We start from the raw sequence: 14,541 nt of genomic DNA on the forward strand, positions 1-14,541 counted from the left end.
GACAGACACCACCACGTCCCTCCCCCAAAGCCACCAATTTGCATCCCAAGGATCTGCTGTGACATCGCAGTGTCTTTATTTATTTAGTCACATTCCACCCCTGTTTCCAAAGTGGTTCACTACATGAATAGACAGAATGAGCAATGATAAAATATAAACAAGTGAAGTTGACCAAGGCTGGGGAACATGTAAATTGAAGTCGCGTCCAAGGAAAAACACTTTATTAGTCAGAGAGGAAACGCTGCCTAAAGCCCAGAAGGCTCGGTGCACTTGAAATCGATCTTCCGTGCATATGGCTTCACCCCTGAGGTATTTCTAAGGGCTCGGCAACTCTTGTGGGGTTTTCCTTCATGCTGGATATTGACACCAAAGAATGATTACAGCAACGAAACTATAGATTTATTCCCAGGATGTGGTCAGCACACAACATTCAAGCATCCTTGGTTAAACGGGATATGTTTTCCAAGTCTAGCAGTGCCAAAAAGACCACGTCAATGCTCTGTGCTGAACGTAACATTTATTTCAACAGTAAGTCTGAATCATGGCCATTCATTCAACAAATACTGTGACAATAAATTGTCTCCCAGGAGCTGTGCAACATGCTGGCAAATCAGAGCTGATGGGGCAGACAGCTTTCTTACAGGACTTCCCACTTAGAGGGACACGTACGCTCGTGAAGACACGATGGGTATACATATGATGTGTGAGTGCAGAGGAATATAAAAGGTTGCAGAGATGGAGATATCAGCTTCCTGAGGCGAGTTGGTTTAGCACCACACCTACCCACACCCAGTTACAAAAGGCAGAAGCACTGGGCCAACGGGGCCACCCTAATCTCATGGCCTAGGGGAGTCACAGCATAGAGAGCAGGTTTGTGTCTTGCTAAGCATCTCCATATTTCTGATTTGTTTGCACAGAGACAGCAGCCATCCCACCTTGGAAGACAGTGAGCAGCAGGTGTGGGGCGAAGGGATGTGAAGACCTGCTATGACAGAACTGTGGCCATGGTGAGGCCAGGAAGACTAATTTCTTGGTGTGACATTGGCTGACTGTTCTTGCCAATCCTCCATGTGATAAAGAGAACTTCAGGACTGGAATCAGCTTGCTGGTGCATTCTGTATGCACTCAAACCTCCTTTGATCGCATTTAAAACAAAAATCACATATGTCGAGAGAGATTAAAAATGGCATGTTTGATTATCAAGGATGTGCACCAAAAATCGAAGGCCAGTGGCAAAAAGTGACCAAGGGTCACCAAATTTTAAAGTTAGGCACTGGAGCTCCAGTTCAATTTGGTGCATCTCCTCTGGCTAACCTGGATTAAGAATACTTAAGTGTCCATAAAATATGTAGTGGTCTCCCCTTGCCTTCAGAGCGTAGATTTCAGCGCCCTCGGTGAACACTTGAAACCACCCATAGAGGGTTCACTCTCTACTATCTGTGCTTTTTTTCCCCCTATACATGCATACAAATGATAAAATTTAATTTATAAATTAGGCACACTAAGAAATTAACAACAGTAACTAATAATAAAATAGAAAACATATTCCAGTCTCTAATAAAAGTGAAGGGAACCTCTGAATTGCCCCAGAGCAGGTAGCATACACTACCTGGATATGTTAGTCTTGGGTGATTTGTGCCCCAGGCAGGATGGAGCAGAAAAGAATGAAATTAGAACACAATATTCAGTGTCCTGAGTAATTTAACACTTATGAATTGTTTATTTCTGGAATTTCCTATTAATATTTTAGACCATAGTTGACCATGGGTAACAGAAAGCACACGGAATGAAGTAAAAATTAACTGGGGGATATTGTAGTATAAATGTTACAGAATTTACAAAAAAAATATGGGGCGGGAAAGCAACCTGCAAAGTAGCATTGACCTCAATGGAGTTTAAAAGGTATGTCTGGAGAAGCCCAAGACCATGGCTTCCCAGATTCCAGAGACTCACTATTATCCTGAAGTAGGTATGGACTTTCTGCTGTAAAAACAAAAGCAAGGATGGTAAATTCAAAGAAAATCATCTTTTCTTCTCTCTATTAACTCACAGGTTGGAAGTTTAAAAAGTAGAATTTTTATAAGACAAAACTAATAAATACTGAAGGTATTGGAGAATCTGATTTTAAAGAAAAGAGAACCACAGTGGAAATTGTGTGTTTGTGACCAAAACCTCAGGCACTAAAAATAAAGACTGAATCTATGCTGAGTCTCTATGTGAGGTGGTATTTGGTTAAGAGTGCAGAGAGAGACTCAGACTCCAGGTTTGAACTCAGCTACCCCACTATGTGTGTCCGAGCAGATTACTTCTCTTCTAAGGGCTCCTGTTGTCTCAGTTGAAAATGGGGAAATGATGGTACCTACGTTCCCAGGTTGTTGCTGTGAGGACTGGAGGAGACACTGTATGTAAGGCTAAGGGCCATTCTATGCACTTAGAAATCCTCACTACTACTCAAGGAATGTCCAGGAATTTCTATGGTCCAGATAGGGCAGTGAAGCTTCAAGAAGCCAAGTGTCTTTGCTAACTGCCTCCTTCTCCAGGTAACTGATAGGCCTCCCAAGTGATAGCCACACTCCTTCCCCCCCCACCTTTCCTCTGTGATGTGGTGTATTTTCTTGTCCACTTCTTCCTTGCAACTCATCTGTCCCATAGTTTTCTCTCAGGGACCCCTTTATAACTTCCTATTGTGTTGGAAGTTACAACAATACCTGAGGCCCAAAACTTTGGAAAGAAAGGTTTATTTAGCTCACAGTTTGTGGAGGTTTCAGTCCATAATCAACTGGCTCCAAGGTAGGGTGGCACATGGCAGAGGGCAATTGTTCATGGAGGCGGAAGACAGCAAAAGCAACAAGAACCAAATGGGAGGGACAAAGGGAGAAGACTCTTTTTGTCCCTTATATTGTATGTAGGCCACAGCCACTTGTTGCAGCACTCACATCCATAATGCCAGCACTGGACCATGAGTCAGTCATAAACTCCTAAGAGCCTGTCCCCATGACAGCATGAGGCTTTGGGGGGACAGCCAGACACAAACCATGACACTTGTAATCCTCAAGCCTTTCCTTTTACTATGGGAACTTTTTATCTTTTGCTCCTCAGCTCTTTCATGCAGAGGTCACTGAGGACTTATGCATTCAGCTCCAGAGAGCCAGAAGAGGTGTGTCCTACCAAGAGGTATTAGTGAAACTCCCTTGACCACTTGGATTTCCATTATCCAGGCTTTGCAAACTATTCTCCTGCAATCCTTAGCCTGTTTGTATTTTTCTGTATTTTGCTAATCTCAGGGTACTCCCTCCCAAATCTAGACAATGAAGGTTAAAATATTTGTGAGGTCAGGAACTACAACAGCTCACACAGATCCCTAGATGGCCAACTCCTTCAAAGACTACAGCAGGCAGGCAAGCAATAAAAGCTACTATTTAACCTGGAAGAGAGGAGGTGGCAACAAAGGATGGAACGGCTGTCTCCAAATATTTGAGGTGCTGTTGTGAGGGAGGCGTCTGTCCATTCTGTTCTCCAAAGGCAGAGGCAGGCAGTGGTGAGCGTCAGAGAGGAAACAGTTCTCAAGCCAAGGGGAGGAACTGACCTCTTCACAGCAGGGCTGTCCACTCGGGGTCCTGCGACCTTGAGCTAGAAGCACAGCATCACTGGGAACGCGCTGTAGAGGTTGAATGCCACCTGAGGGCCCTTCTAAAGGTGGCTCATGCATTAAGCAGAAGGTATATCAAGTCAGGATGCAGAGGTATCAGCTGCAATGCTTTCAGAGAGCTCGCAACAGGGTCAGAAGAGTAACATAGATGGAGACGGAATGTGAGGTGGCAAGATGACAGACCTCAGCAAAGAGGACACTGAGGACAGACCAGGCACCCTATAATCCTGTCCTAGTCATCACTGATGCGCAGAAAAGCACAGACCCGAGGTGAGGATGTGGAGCATGTTCTCCGTTCATCTTCTTTGACGACCTCTGGCTGATTTAAGATGCTAATTTAGAGAAAACCCCAGGCCACTTAGCAGAGGGCCAGGTAGAAAACATAGTCTAGTACCGGTTTGGAGGCTTCCACTGCAGTCCTTCATTTCAGCCCTATAGGTGTCCGGTGGATGAAGGATCCCAGGTGTGAGTGAAAGGAGGAAGAACGGGGATGAGGTGGAGGGAAAGTGATGTGTCCAGAGTTCTTACAGGCAGTTTAGACCAGATCGACGTGCATTCATCACTAGCACTCTGTACTCAGAACGAGCTGAAGGGCATTATGAAATATCTAGGAGAGAATTATTCAATGGGTGTGGGCTTGTTCCCCAGGAACACAATATAGTAAGTGCTGTATTCCTTTAATTTCCATATCAAACTACACTGGCTCTGCACCTCCAGAATCGCCACCTTCTGGGCCCTTGGATACTGCAGGAATCTCAGGTCTTTCTTGGTCCCAGATAACAGAAGGCCTGTTCTTTAGGCCCTAGTAGGTGCTATGACTTTCCATCACCACCACTTGCTTTCTGTGTGCCTGGCCAAGCTCCCAGCACTCCTCAGGCCCTCTAGAGACCAAGCCACTGGGTCCAGGAGTTCTTGCTCTGAGGGCCCTAGACTTATAAATCACCATGCCCACGCATCCAGATGTCCCAGCTCTTGGGACACTGGGCACGTGGGATCCAGGTTTCTGCTGTTCAGCAGTTTGCACTGCCTTTTCATCCCTCAGATTTGAGAAATCTGGATTGTTCCAGCTTTCAATCGCTGAGGCTGGTCTCCAACACTGCACCACTATCTCACCTCCCTGTGCCAAAAATTTCAAAACAAAGTGAAGCCTCCCTCAGGGCAAGTGAAATGCAGCCCCCTTGGATACAAACCTGTGGGGGCTCCTGGGGTAGCAACATCTTGGATTTATTTAGCTCTCCCCGCGAGCCAGGCGTATGATGAGTATTATGCAAGAAACATTACCTCATCGGAGCCTCACAGGAGCTATCCCTGGTAGGTAGGAGTCCTGTTCAGTCAGCGGTGTCAGGAAAGCAAATCTTCAGTCACTGAGGATCTCAAACCGAGGGGCAAAGCTGAACCTGAGGAGCCCGGATCCTCACCAAAGAACTACACCTCACTCCACAGCACTGAAAGGCAAATCAGCTAGTAAATAATCTGCTCATACTTTTTTGTGCAAGGTGACTTAAAAAAATAAGATACAAGTAAATTAAACATGTGAATTTTCCAGAATGGCACAGATTAAATCCCAGAGCTCTGAGGAAGAAGTGAGATGTCTCAGCTCTGGGCAGCCTGAAGCCCCTGGAGCAGCCCTGGGAGTCCCTCATCCTCTCCCCATCAGCCTGGGCTACCTGCAGCAGCACCCTCATTGCCCTTGTGTCGCAAATGTCCTGCAAAGCAGCCCCTTGGACACATTTCCCTAAGACAGTGCCCAGTTTGTCTTCTTTATGGCAGGGTAGTACTCTACTGCATAGCAATATTACTTCTTGCATTCCTCTTTCTCTTTTATTATACTTTGATTTTCTCATATTAAAGAAACCACACAGTATTTAAGATTTTGGGTCTAGCCGGGTGTGGTGGCTCACGCCTGTAATCCCAGCACTCAGGAGGCTGAGGTGGGAGGATCGTTGCGAGTTCGAGACCAGCCTGGGCTACAAAGTGAGCTCAAGGCCAGCCTGAACTGCATAGTAAGACCCTGTCTCAAAAAAGGCAAAAATAAAATAAAATAAAAAAAGATTTTGGGTCTGACTTATTTTACTTAGACTTGCTTTCAAGGTGCATTCTTGTAAAAAGGCTTCACATTCTTCCTTCTTTATAGCAGAGTAAATCCCACTATGTACAGACACTACATCTCTTTATCCATTTGTCTATCGAGGGACACATAGGCTACTTCCAAGACTTGGGTCTCATGAACTGCACTGTTATAAACATGGCTATGCATGAGTTGCCATAGTATGATGTCTTTAACTCTTCTGGGACGACACCTCCAAGGGAAACGGAGTTGCTATTTTTAGTTTAAGAATTTCCATACTGATTTCCATGGTGGTTGAACTGGTTTACACTCAACCAAAAACGTAGAAGGGTTCCTTTCTCACCAGTCTGGCCAGCGATTGCTATTACTCTATTTGTTGATGTTTGCCATTCTTTCTGAAGATGAAATTTCAGTGTTTTAATTGGAATAGCATCTCTTGCTCTTTTCTTTCTGGATTCTGACTCCCTTGGCCTGCAAAAAGACTTTTTTTTCCTATCTACCAAACTACCCTTTAATAGCTAATTGAACCCACCTCCCCTCTGGTCATCTTTAAAAAGTAGTTGTCATGCATGTACTTTTTTCACCATTTGAAATCCTTCTATAATCCGGTACCTACTATATTTTATATTTTAATGTCTCTGAAATTGGGAATACATTCTATATGTTTTTAAAATTTTCAAGTAGGATGCAAATTCACGGGGCATTTTTGAAGGATGGCATTTTTTAAAAGGAGGTCCATGAACATGGTAGGCACAGCACACGACTGCCTGATGCTAGATCAGAACCTACTCAAAGGCAAGGCAGAAACTCCTCTTGATTTATCTTGTACCTCCCTCCCTACACTCAGCACTAAGCCCAGTAATGTTCAGGTTATGGATGTGTTTCACTTGAAATTTCCACTATCATAAGCAGTGTGTAAACCTTAACTCAAAAACTTTATAAAGAAACAGAATCATAAAATGAAGACAGTCAACAACGTATTTTCAGTGATCTGCCACCAAAAACTGGAACAAGTTTATAAGTTTCCACAATTATTTCCAAGATTATTTGTAAAAATATTTGACTTCAGTACTGTCAATAATTCATTCAAGTAAATATATTCACAATAACAAAACATACAATATTTTGTCATTAACATTTTGCAGTCAGGAATTATTCTTGTTCACAGTGCATCATCTTGCAGCTTTAGAAAGCAATGAATCATTAGTTGGTACAATAAAGCAATACCGAGAAAATATTTCCACCTGCCCTACTGTATTTATTATCCATTACTTAGCTTAACGGAGGCATCAGAAAGGGGACTGAAAGAAAAATCATCAGTTGTCAAAAATCACTGCTCAAAGTTACCTAGAAGAAGGAAAGGACTATAGAAATATTTGTGAAATACCTAAATGCCATTACTTTATTTTCTAAATCAAATTGTCATCCTTCCCTGCATCCCTATCCAGTGAGAGCTTTCTGTATAAGCCCACAGCTGCGATGTATTAAATATTTAAACTTGCCTTTTTAAGCCTTACAAGAATCTGAACCGAGATATCCAGAGATTTTTGGCCAACTTCTCATCATAATTTCTTGAACTCTGGACATTTACATTTGCAGCTCCAAGCTGATTTGCATTATGCACCCTTACAGGAATGGATTTGCCAGAAAGTTTTGAAATTCAAGGACAGATTGGCCCCTTTCTTGCATAGGTCATCGCTCCAGAGCTACAGATTAGCCCAGCAGGGCCCTCCAAATCTTTTGCAATGAACATTTTGAAATACATGGGTCATTTATTTCTGGCTTCCAGGCAGTTCAGCAAAAGTCTTAGGCTATGGAATTGCAAAAGTTTATGACTTCTCACTGAGGAATGAAAAGTGACACAGTAAAGCAAACTGCAGGCATTAACACCAGATGTTAACGTGAAAACTGGAAAATTGGGGCCCCACATGCTTATCTGACCTCTGACCTGAAAAATCCCCTCACAAATCTGAAGGTCACCATCACTGTGGGCTCTTCTATTATTTAACCTTGTGCCTACTTTTCCAAATGCAAAATAATAATTCCAAATACACAACAGATCACTAGCTCATATCAATCTGGAGGTATTTTGTTTACACATGAACCATAGTGCAATTTCTGGCCATAAAACCCACAGGTATAATCTTCCTGATTTGTTGTGATTTCTAATGATTTTTAAAAAATTATTTCCCCGCTCTGCGCACCATACTGCTCCAACTTCACAAGATGCTAAAGGAAAGGAAAGGGAGAAATTTTGCTTATTGGCACTGAGAAAGAAAGGGAGCCTGGTGGAAATCTTTTCACAATATTTTTACAGAAGTTTGCATTTCTTCCCCAAACCAGAAGCCAGATGCGAGGAGGACGGTGTGGGAGGGGGCACTGAGACAGGAAGCTCTGGCCGCTGTGAGTTCCAGCTTTTCGACTTTCTGAGGAACACAGCCAAAACACAACCTCCCTGCACCTGAGATTTCCTCTTCCTCAGAATTGGTTTAACCGTGATGTCTTAATAACCTCACGGGACTGGCACAGGAAAGAACACAGCATAGCAGTGAAGGCTTAAAGGTGCTGGAACAGGAGGAACGCCACTCAAGCTTGGTCCAGTTCGAATCCTCAAGGAGCTGAGGCCCCAGCAATCCCCTTAAACCCAGGCCCGAGGAAGGAAGAACTGTAATAGGGCTCCATTCTCCCTGGGCTCTGGCGTCCTCACCTTTGTATCTGTCGGCTTTTGAGATTTACAGTGGTGGAGAGGGGAGGAAAGTAAGGCGTACGGATCCTTTAGCGAACTATGAGCCAGCCTCTACACATGTTCAACCATCCCAGGCAAAACATCAACCTGGAGTTTGGCACCAGAGTGAGGACCTGAGAGAGACCACAGACAGGAAAGCATTAGGCCATTCTGGAGAAATCTGAACCAGCAAAAGAGCCGGGTTCTGCTTCCTGAGAGCATCCCTCCCCCTCCCCCACCCCTTCCTGCTTCCTCCTCCCTCTCCATCTCTCCAAAGACACAATAGACAACACCCTCACACCACTGACAAGTAGAAAGGGCCTCTGAAGCCACCCTGTCCCCTTCCCCGTGGACGACACTAAGGGCCACAGGAGTCCAGGGTATGCGCCAGGCACCCAGATCAGCAACATCTCTGTGACAAGAAGCAGGGCACCAGTCCCCTGTCCAGTAATGCTTGACCTTGCGCAGAATGAGGACATTCTGTTCTTCGTGTCTCAAATGCAATCTAAGTTTTCCTTTGAAAGATTAAATTTATTTTAAGACAAACACTTGGAGAGACTGGGAACTAGAAATCCTTCTCTTCCATCCTCCAGCCTTCCCTCTGTTCCTTTCATTTTCCCTCTTGCTTTGCTTCTCCCACTTTCTCCAGCCTCCCTTTCCCTCCTTCTTAGGTCTACACACCCAGAGGCAAGTGAGGCAACAAAGCCAGCTGATGTGAAGTCTGGAAAACATGATTTACACTTGCTTATGGTACCTCGAAACTTACGCTGAGGCTCTTCGACACGAGGTTACCAATTTAAGTTCTGAATACAGAAAGGAGCTTTTCTTTCCAAAGAATCTGATACCATTTATATAAAATTAAAGTTTTATTATTCCCCAGGGTTCCACCACCACCACCCACCCCTCCAACTATTCATCCTCAGGTTCAAAAATATCCCTTGGCCCTCATGACTGAATGATCTCGCAATGGGTGTGCGAGCTTATTTGGGTCTCAGGGGACCAAGTAAAGTGATAATGTGTTTATCTCACAATCATGCACATTATCCGTTATGAACAGCCTTGTTTAATCTGAACCAAATTTGCAAAATTGGATCATTTCTGTTCTTTCCCCTCCCTCACATATAGTCCAATCAGTTCATTGACTCTTGACTCCAATCCTAAGAACTATATACTTTTTCCCCCAGGAATACAAGACAGAAAAAAAAAATCCAGTGGTCCACCATAGCAAAAAATATCCCAATGCGTGTCCAATAAAGAAGAGACAAAAATGTCCAATGACAGGAGTGCCAAAATATTTATTGGAAGTTTTCAAAAATGTTACAAAAGAAGCAAACACTGTGAAATGATGACAGGGAAAACCTTAGACACTGACAATTTGGTGAGGCTGTACAGGGTCAGGGAGGAAAAGGACCAGAGCCGGGTGCTCACTGTCAGAGAAGCACTGCACACAATTTACCTTCATTGTATGATCTTTTATACCTGCTATTTCATTCGGTCTCATTTGGTAAAAATCATCCCAGGCTTGGAGAGAGACAGAGGGGGAGAAAGAGGGAGGGAGGGAGAGACAGGGAAAGAGACAGAGAGAGACAGAGAGAGAGACAGAAAGAGAGAAATTGTCACCTATGAATACCATCCAAGCCCATTATCCATCAGCTTTTTCAAGAATCACCACTCTAGTGGGAACTGTAATTTTATTGGCTCAGTGATTCAATAAGAACCAGATATTAAGGAACCCATAAAGTTAGAAGTTGATTTGTAGCAAAGTAATAAGGTATGGTGATTTATTTCTATTTTCTGGTAGAGAAATTTTCTTCCCAGGTTATAGTTTTATTTCCCTACAGGATACCACCCGGATTTAACCTTCCTTAGCGATCTCATTTCATCAAAGTCTTCCCCACTGAGTACTGAGAGCCCAGCTGGCCCGATTCTCTTCAAACCGCTGTTACGCTGATGATGTTAATGAAGCTTGGTTCATATATCCTGCGAGATTGTGTTTCTTGATGTGAGAATCCACACTTTGACATTGTCGGCTGTGTGAGGTAGGTAGTAGGTCCTCGTTTCAGAGGAGGCGAGTGAGTCTTAGAGAAGGCACATCAGCTCCTCGGCTTGCAGAGGTTGGAAAACCCAGAGCTGGAGTCTAAACTCGAATCTTCCTAAAGCCCTTTCCAGGAAATGCACTAGTAATTTGTGTGTGGACGGAAAATTTGGGTTGAGAACATGGCCAACACATCAACCTCACCTACATAGTTACAGACGTGACAGCTGGGTACCAACAGGCTAAACCTGAGTGTTTAAATGGGAACTAAAGAGACTACTAACTTGTTTCATTTCTCAAGTCTGAAAAGTTGGAAATGCTGGGAGCATTTGCCCTTTGATGATATGGAATACTATCATTAAAGTGTGAAATCTCAATGCTTTGCTGATTCCATCTATGGTCAGGATAATGGTCAGCAAATTACTACAGAGTTTGTTACAGAAGTTCCTGAAACATATTTAGAACACTTATTCCAAGGCACTGTTGGCTAGTTCACGAGCATGTCGGCCCGTACACAGCCTGCGCTTTCTGAATCAGTCTGACCAAGGGACCAGTCTTCCCTGCTGTAAACATGTTTGGTCCACCTTAGCCCTAGGCTGGTAGAAAAGAAAAAGACTGACAGGCCTTTCTCCTTTTCAGCCATGCAAAGGCTTCCGGTCCCTGGTGGAACAGGAAGACTGGGGAGTCACATGTGACGTTTTATCTGAGAGCACCCTGGCATACACAGGACTCTGTCCTGCAAGTGCCTCTTCCAGGGAAAGAAAGTCTGCTTCTTATGTACACAGTTTATCTGTCAACAAGTGTGGCCTGCAGCCCAGAGACACCCCTTGGGAATGCACCCATATATCCACCTGAGGATTTGTTCAGCATCTATGCAGATGTGCAAAGCTCTCTGCAGAAGTAAGATCCCATATCGAGGCTGATAAAAATCCATACTTGAACTGCAAGGTTTTGGTCCATCGAACTACGGATTGGACAGTGACCATCTGGCCCGGGTTCCCACACAGCACGCCCCGATCTGACAGGCACTGGCAGCTGTCTGCCACAGACCGAAGCCCAGTGAGCCAATCTGCCCCCCTCCTCACCCCCGAGCGGCTGGAATTCAGCTCCAGCTGAAGCGAAAAGGGAGTGTGGTTCAAATTCATCCTGACTCACAGCCTCACTGTTTTATCCTGACTAAAGCCACTCAATGTGTCTGTGGTTTTCTTACACAAATTTTCGAGCCAGCTAGTGCTATTATAAAGCGGCTTTTCCAGCCTTGATGTTGGGGGTGGATTTCTCGCTCGCATATTTTTTCCAGATGTGATAAGCTCTCCATAACCCTCTTGGTGAGCGAAAGCGTAGCCAGATCTTCTTGAGCTTGACCTGCGGCTCTGAGGCCTTTGCCTCTGGACGGGCCTTGCCTTTTTCTGAGCCTTCTGCCACCGGCGGATCTAGGGAGGAACAGAGCCAGAGTGACAGGATGCACAGCAAGAAAGCACCATGTAAACAAGAAACACTCAGACAAGTTTCATTATTGTCTCCACCTTAGATGTCCTAACTGCACAGGAGAATGTGGGCTGGGGACAGAAGCTCACCAGAGACAGATTTCTAACGTGCACCACCCAGATGCCACCGGCATAATAAGTTAAGTCCCACTCCCCCAGCTCGGTGTACAGCCCTGTCTTGTCGGGCTCTCTGGGTCCAACAGCTATCAGTAACTGGAGTACGAGAAAGTGTGGGAAATGAGAGGCAGACACTTTCAATGCTTGTGGTAGGTCAGTGAAACTTTCAGGGGGTTGATTTATTCAGGGATTTTTGTGGCCATCTGAAGGGCTCAACATTATTTGAGTGGGTTTCCAGCATTTCTTTCGTTTCCCTGCAAAGGAAGAAAAGACCAGAGGCTCGGTGTGAACAACCTTGTTCTCTGATTTGGCAAATCACTTGCATTCTGACTTTTGTGTCAGCAGAAAGTTGTGAAGCAGAAAAAAGTGATGGAATGTAGGAGGAATGAGCACGGATGTGCTTCTTTCAGCCTCTCCATCATTTCTTGGGTTTGTATCAGTTCAGAAGCAACAAGAAAGTTGACTCCATCTTCAGAAGGGATATTTTTATACATTGGCTATAGGATGTGAGGGACCCGATAATAAGAAAGGTTCTCAGCATCCCCAGCCCGAACCCGAGCCCTCACAGGTGGTTCCCCTTTCCTGCACCAAGCACTGCTCCGTATCTGTCTCCCCTGTCTTCCTTTCTCTTCATATGTGTGTCTTGACCTCACACTGTCTGGGTTACAATCCTCTTCCCATGGAACCCCAAATCTCCTCTCATTCCCCGGGTGAGATATTTCCACAATCTGCTCTTCCTATTTTCCTTCTACTTTGTGTTTCCCGATCCGTCCTTCATGCTTTACATCCCCTTTACATCTGTTCAGAGGGAAATCTCTCCCCCATATGTCTCCATCTGCTCTTGTATTTCTACAAACATTGACAGCCTCTGACTCAGTCTTTTTTTCTCTCCCTCCTCCTGTGCCCCCTGCTCACCCTCAAGTCAGTAGATTTTCCTAAGGCACAGCTTTTTCGTACAGCAATTGTCCAAGCCCATTTCAATGAGTTTCTTTTTAAAACTCAGTTTTAAAAAACACGAAACACATATGTAATTTTTTGACTCCATACATGCTTGTTCCAGAAGCACCCCTTCGTTGGCACACAGGACCTGTAGCTTCGAGATGTAGGTGGTTCCATCTGCTCTGATGCGATGCCATGCACCTAAGGGCACTGGCCTTTAAGAATTCCACTAACCTCTCCCTAAGCTTCCAAGCAGAGGAGGAGGCCATTGCAAGAGCCAAGAACCAGCCTCCAAGCACTCTACATACCTGGTCAGTCCGAGATGGGCATAAATTTATCTTCAGAAACCTGAACACCACCACAGGCATAACTGAGGCCACAGTTGTTAAGAGAATAACAAGCCAGATGCACTTCTGGGACAAAGAATGCCATGCATTTCCTATGATTAAAAAAAAATAGGTCCTATGGTTATAAACAGGACTGATTTATCAATAGGCTCTGGGCTGATAAGATCTCCCATGAAGCACCCATGTTTGGACTCCCTGGGAGAACGGGGACATCTTCTGCAGGTACCGTGTGCTCAGCGGTGATGAGGAGAAGCCACTCAGCAAGCTGAACCAGCCTGAGCCAAGCACGCTGGGGTCCAGGCTTGGTCCAGCATCACTCCTGAAGCATGACTCCCTCTTCCTGCCTCAAGATTCCTTGGCTCCAGTGCGGCCCCCAGAGCCAAACCTCAGAACTCAGAGTTGCAGGACGCATCAAACCTGGTGTCATCATGTTCGGACAGTAAACAATGTCCCAGCACTCATCCCTTGCCTCAGTAACTCTTGAGTAGGCAGAACCTCAGGCTCCACCTTACTGTCTGTGCTTCTGTGCATTGAAAGTATCATGAGTTGCAGGAAAGGCTAAGAGTGGTACCTCACCTAAAAGGCTACTTTTAGCCCAGTATATGCAAACCTTCTGGGAAATGTTCACAAATTACCTCTAATTACATTATTTCTCATGACCAAAATTCATTCATTCCACACTGGTTTCAACACTCATAGAGTTCTGGAATGAATTGATGAGGAGGACCAAGGTACGACTGAATCTTTAAAAGGCACTGTTTTACCTTCATGGGTCCTTAAATAAAATCGTACTCTTAAAACTCACAGTAAATGTTCTCAGTGCAGGCATCATTTCAAATAACGGCCTGATCAGCTGGCTAAAATAAAAGGTGAGCTTAATCCACTGCATGGCCAGACTTTTAAATTCTAGGCAGCGATGGCCTCAGAAAACTTGCCTCGAAGGTGATGAGCTGCTTTGAGTTTCCAGGCAAGCTGGGGGTGCCTGGGTTTGTGTAAAGAACAGCCCCTCACTGTAGGCCACTGATGGAGCTCCTACATACAGTACAACTGGGCAGCAAGGCGCAGTCCAAGTCTGAAGCCAGTCTCTGTACTTTCTGTACTTTCAATTCTCACCTTACAGCCTTGGACATTTGTCTAAAGAAGGCAGTAAGGGTCAGGGAGGCAGACAGACAAA

General features: G+C 44.8%; 1 protein-coding gene across 13 annotated transcripts in view; it reads right to left on the bottom strand.

Annotated features, from left to right (window-relative positions):
* Nucleotides 1-529: 529 nt before the first annotated feature.
* Atp8b4 (ATPase phospholipid transporting 8B4 (putative)) overlaps nucleotides 530-14,541 on the bottom strand; it is a 227,871-nt gene continuing 213,859 nt past the window's right edge. For 8 of the 13 annotated variants that reach the window (XR_010047413.1, XR_010047412.1, XR_010047421.1 and 5 more), the window contains 5 exons: nucleotides 13,329-13,459; nucleotides 11,688-11,910; nucleotides 8,425-8,576; nucleotides 4,931-5,094; nucleotides 532-4,256 (listed from right to left, as the gene is read on the bottom strand). Coding sequence is in view for 1 of the 13 variants with exons in the window: in XM_013154709.2 (XP_013010163.1) it covers nucleotides 11,629-11,910; nucleotides 13,329-13,459 (413 nt within the window). In the remaining 12 variants the exon portion in view is untranslated. Of the gene's footprint in view, nucleotides 4,257-4,930; nucleotides 5,095-8,424; nucleotides 8,577-9,712; nucleotides 11,911-13,328; nucleotides 13,460-14,541 lie in introns of those variants that run through there. The other 5 variants (XR_010047426.1, XR_010047425.1, XR_010047424.1 and 2 more) reach the window with 3 other exon arrangements.

This window comes from Cavia porcellus, unplaced genomic scaffold, assembly GCF_034190915.1.
Source record: "Cavia porcellus strain 051 isolate PalLab524CR breed Dunkin Hartley unplaced genomic scaffold, mCavPor4.1 scaffold_1, whole genome shotgun sequence".
Classification (NCBI taxonomy): domain Eukaryota; kingdom Metazoa; phylum Chordata; class Mammalia; order Rodentia; family Caviidae; genus Cavia; species Cavia porcellus.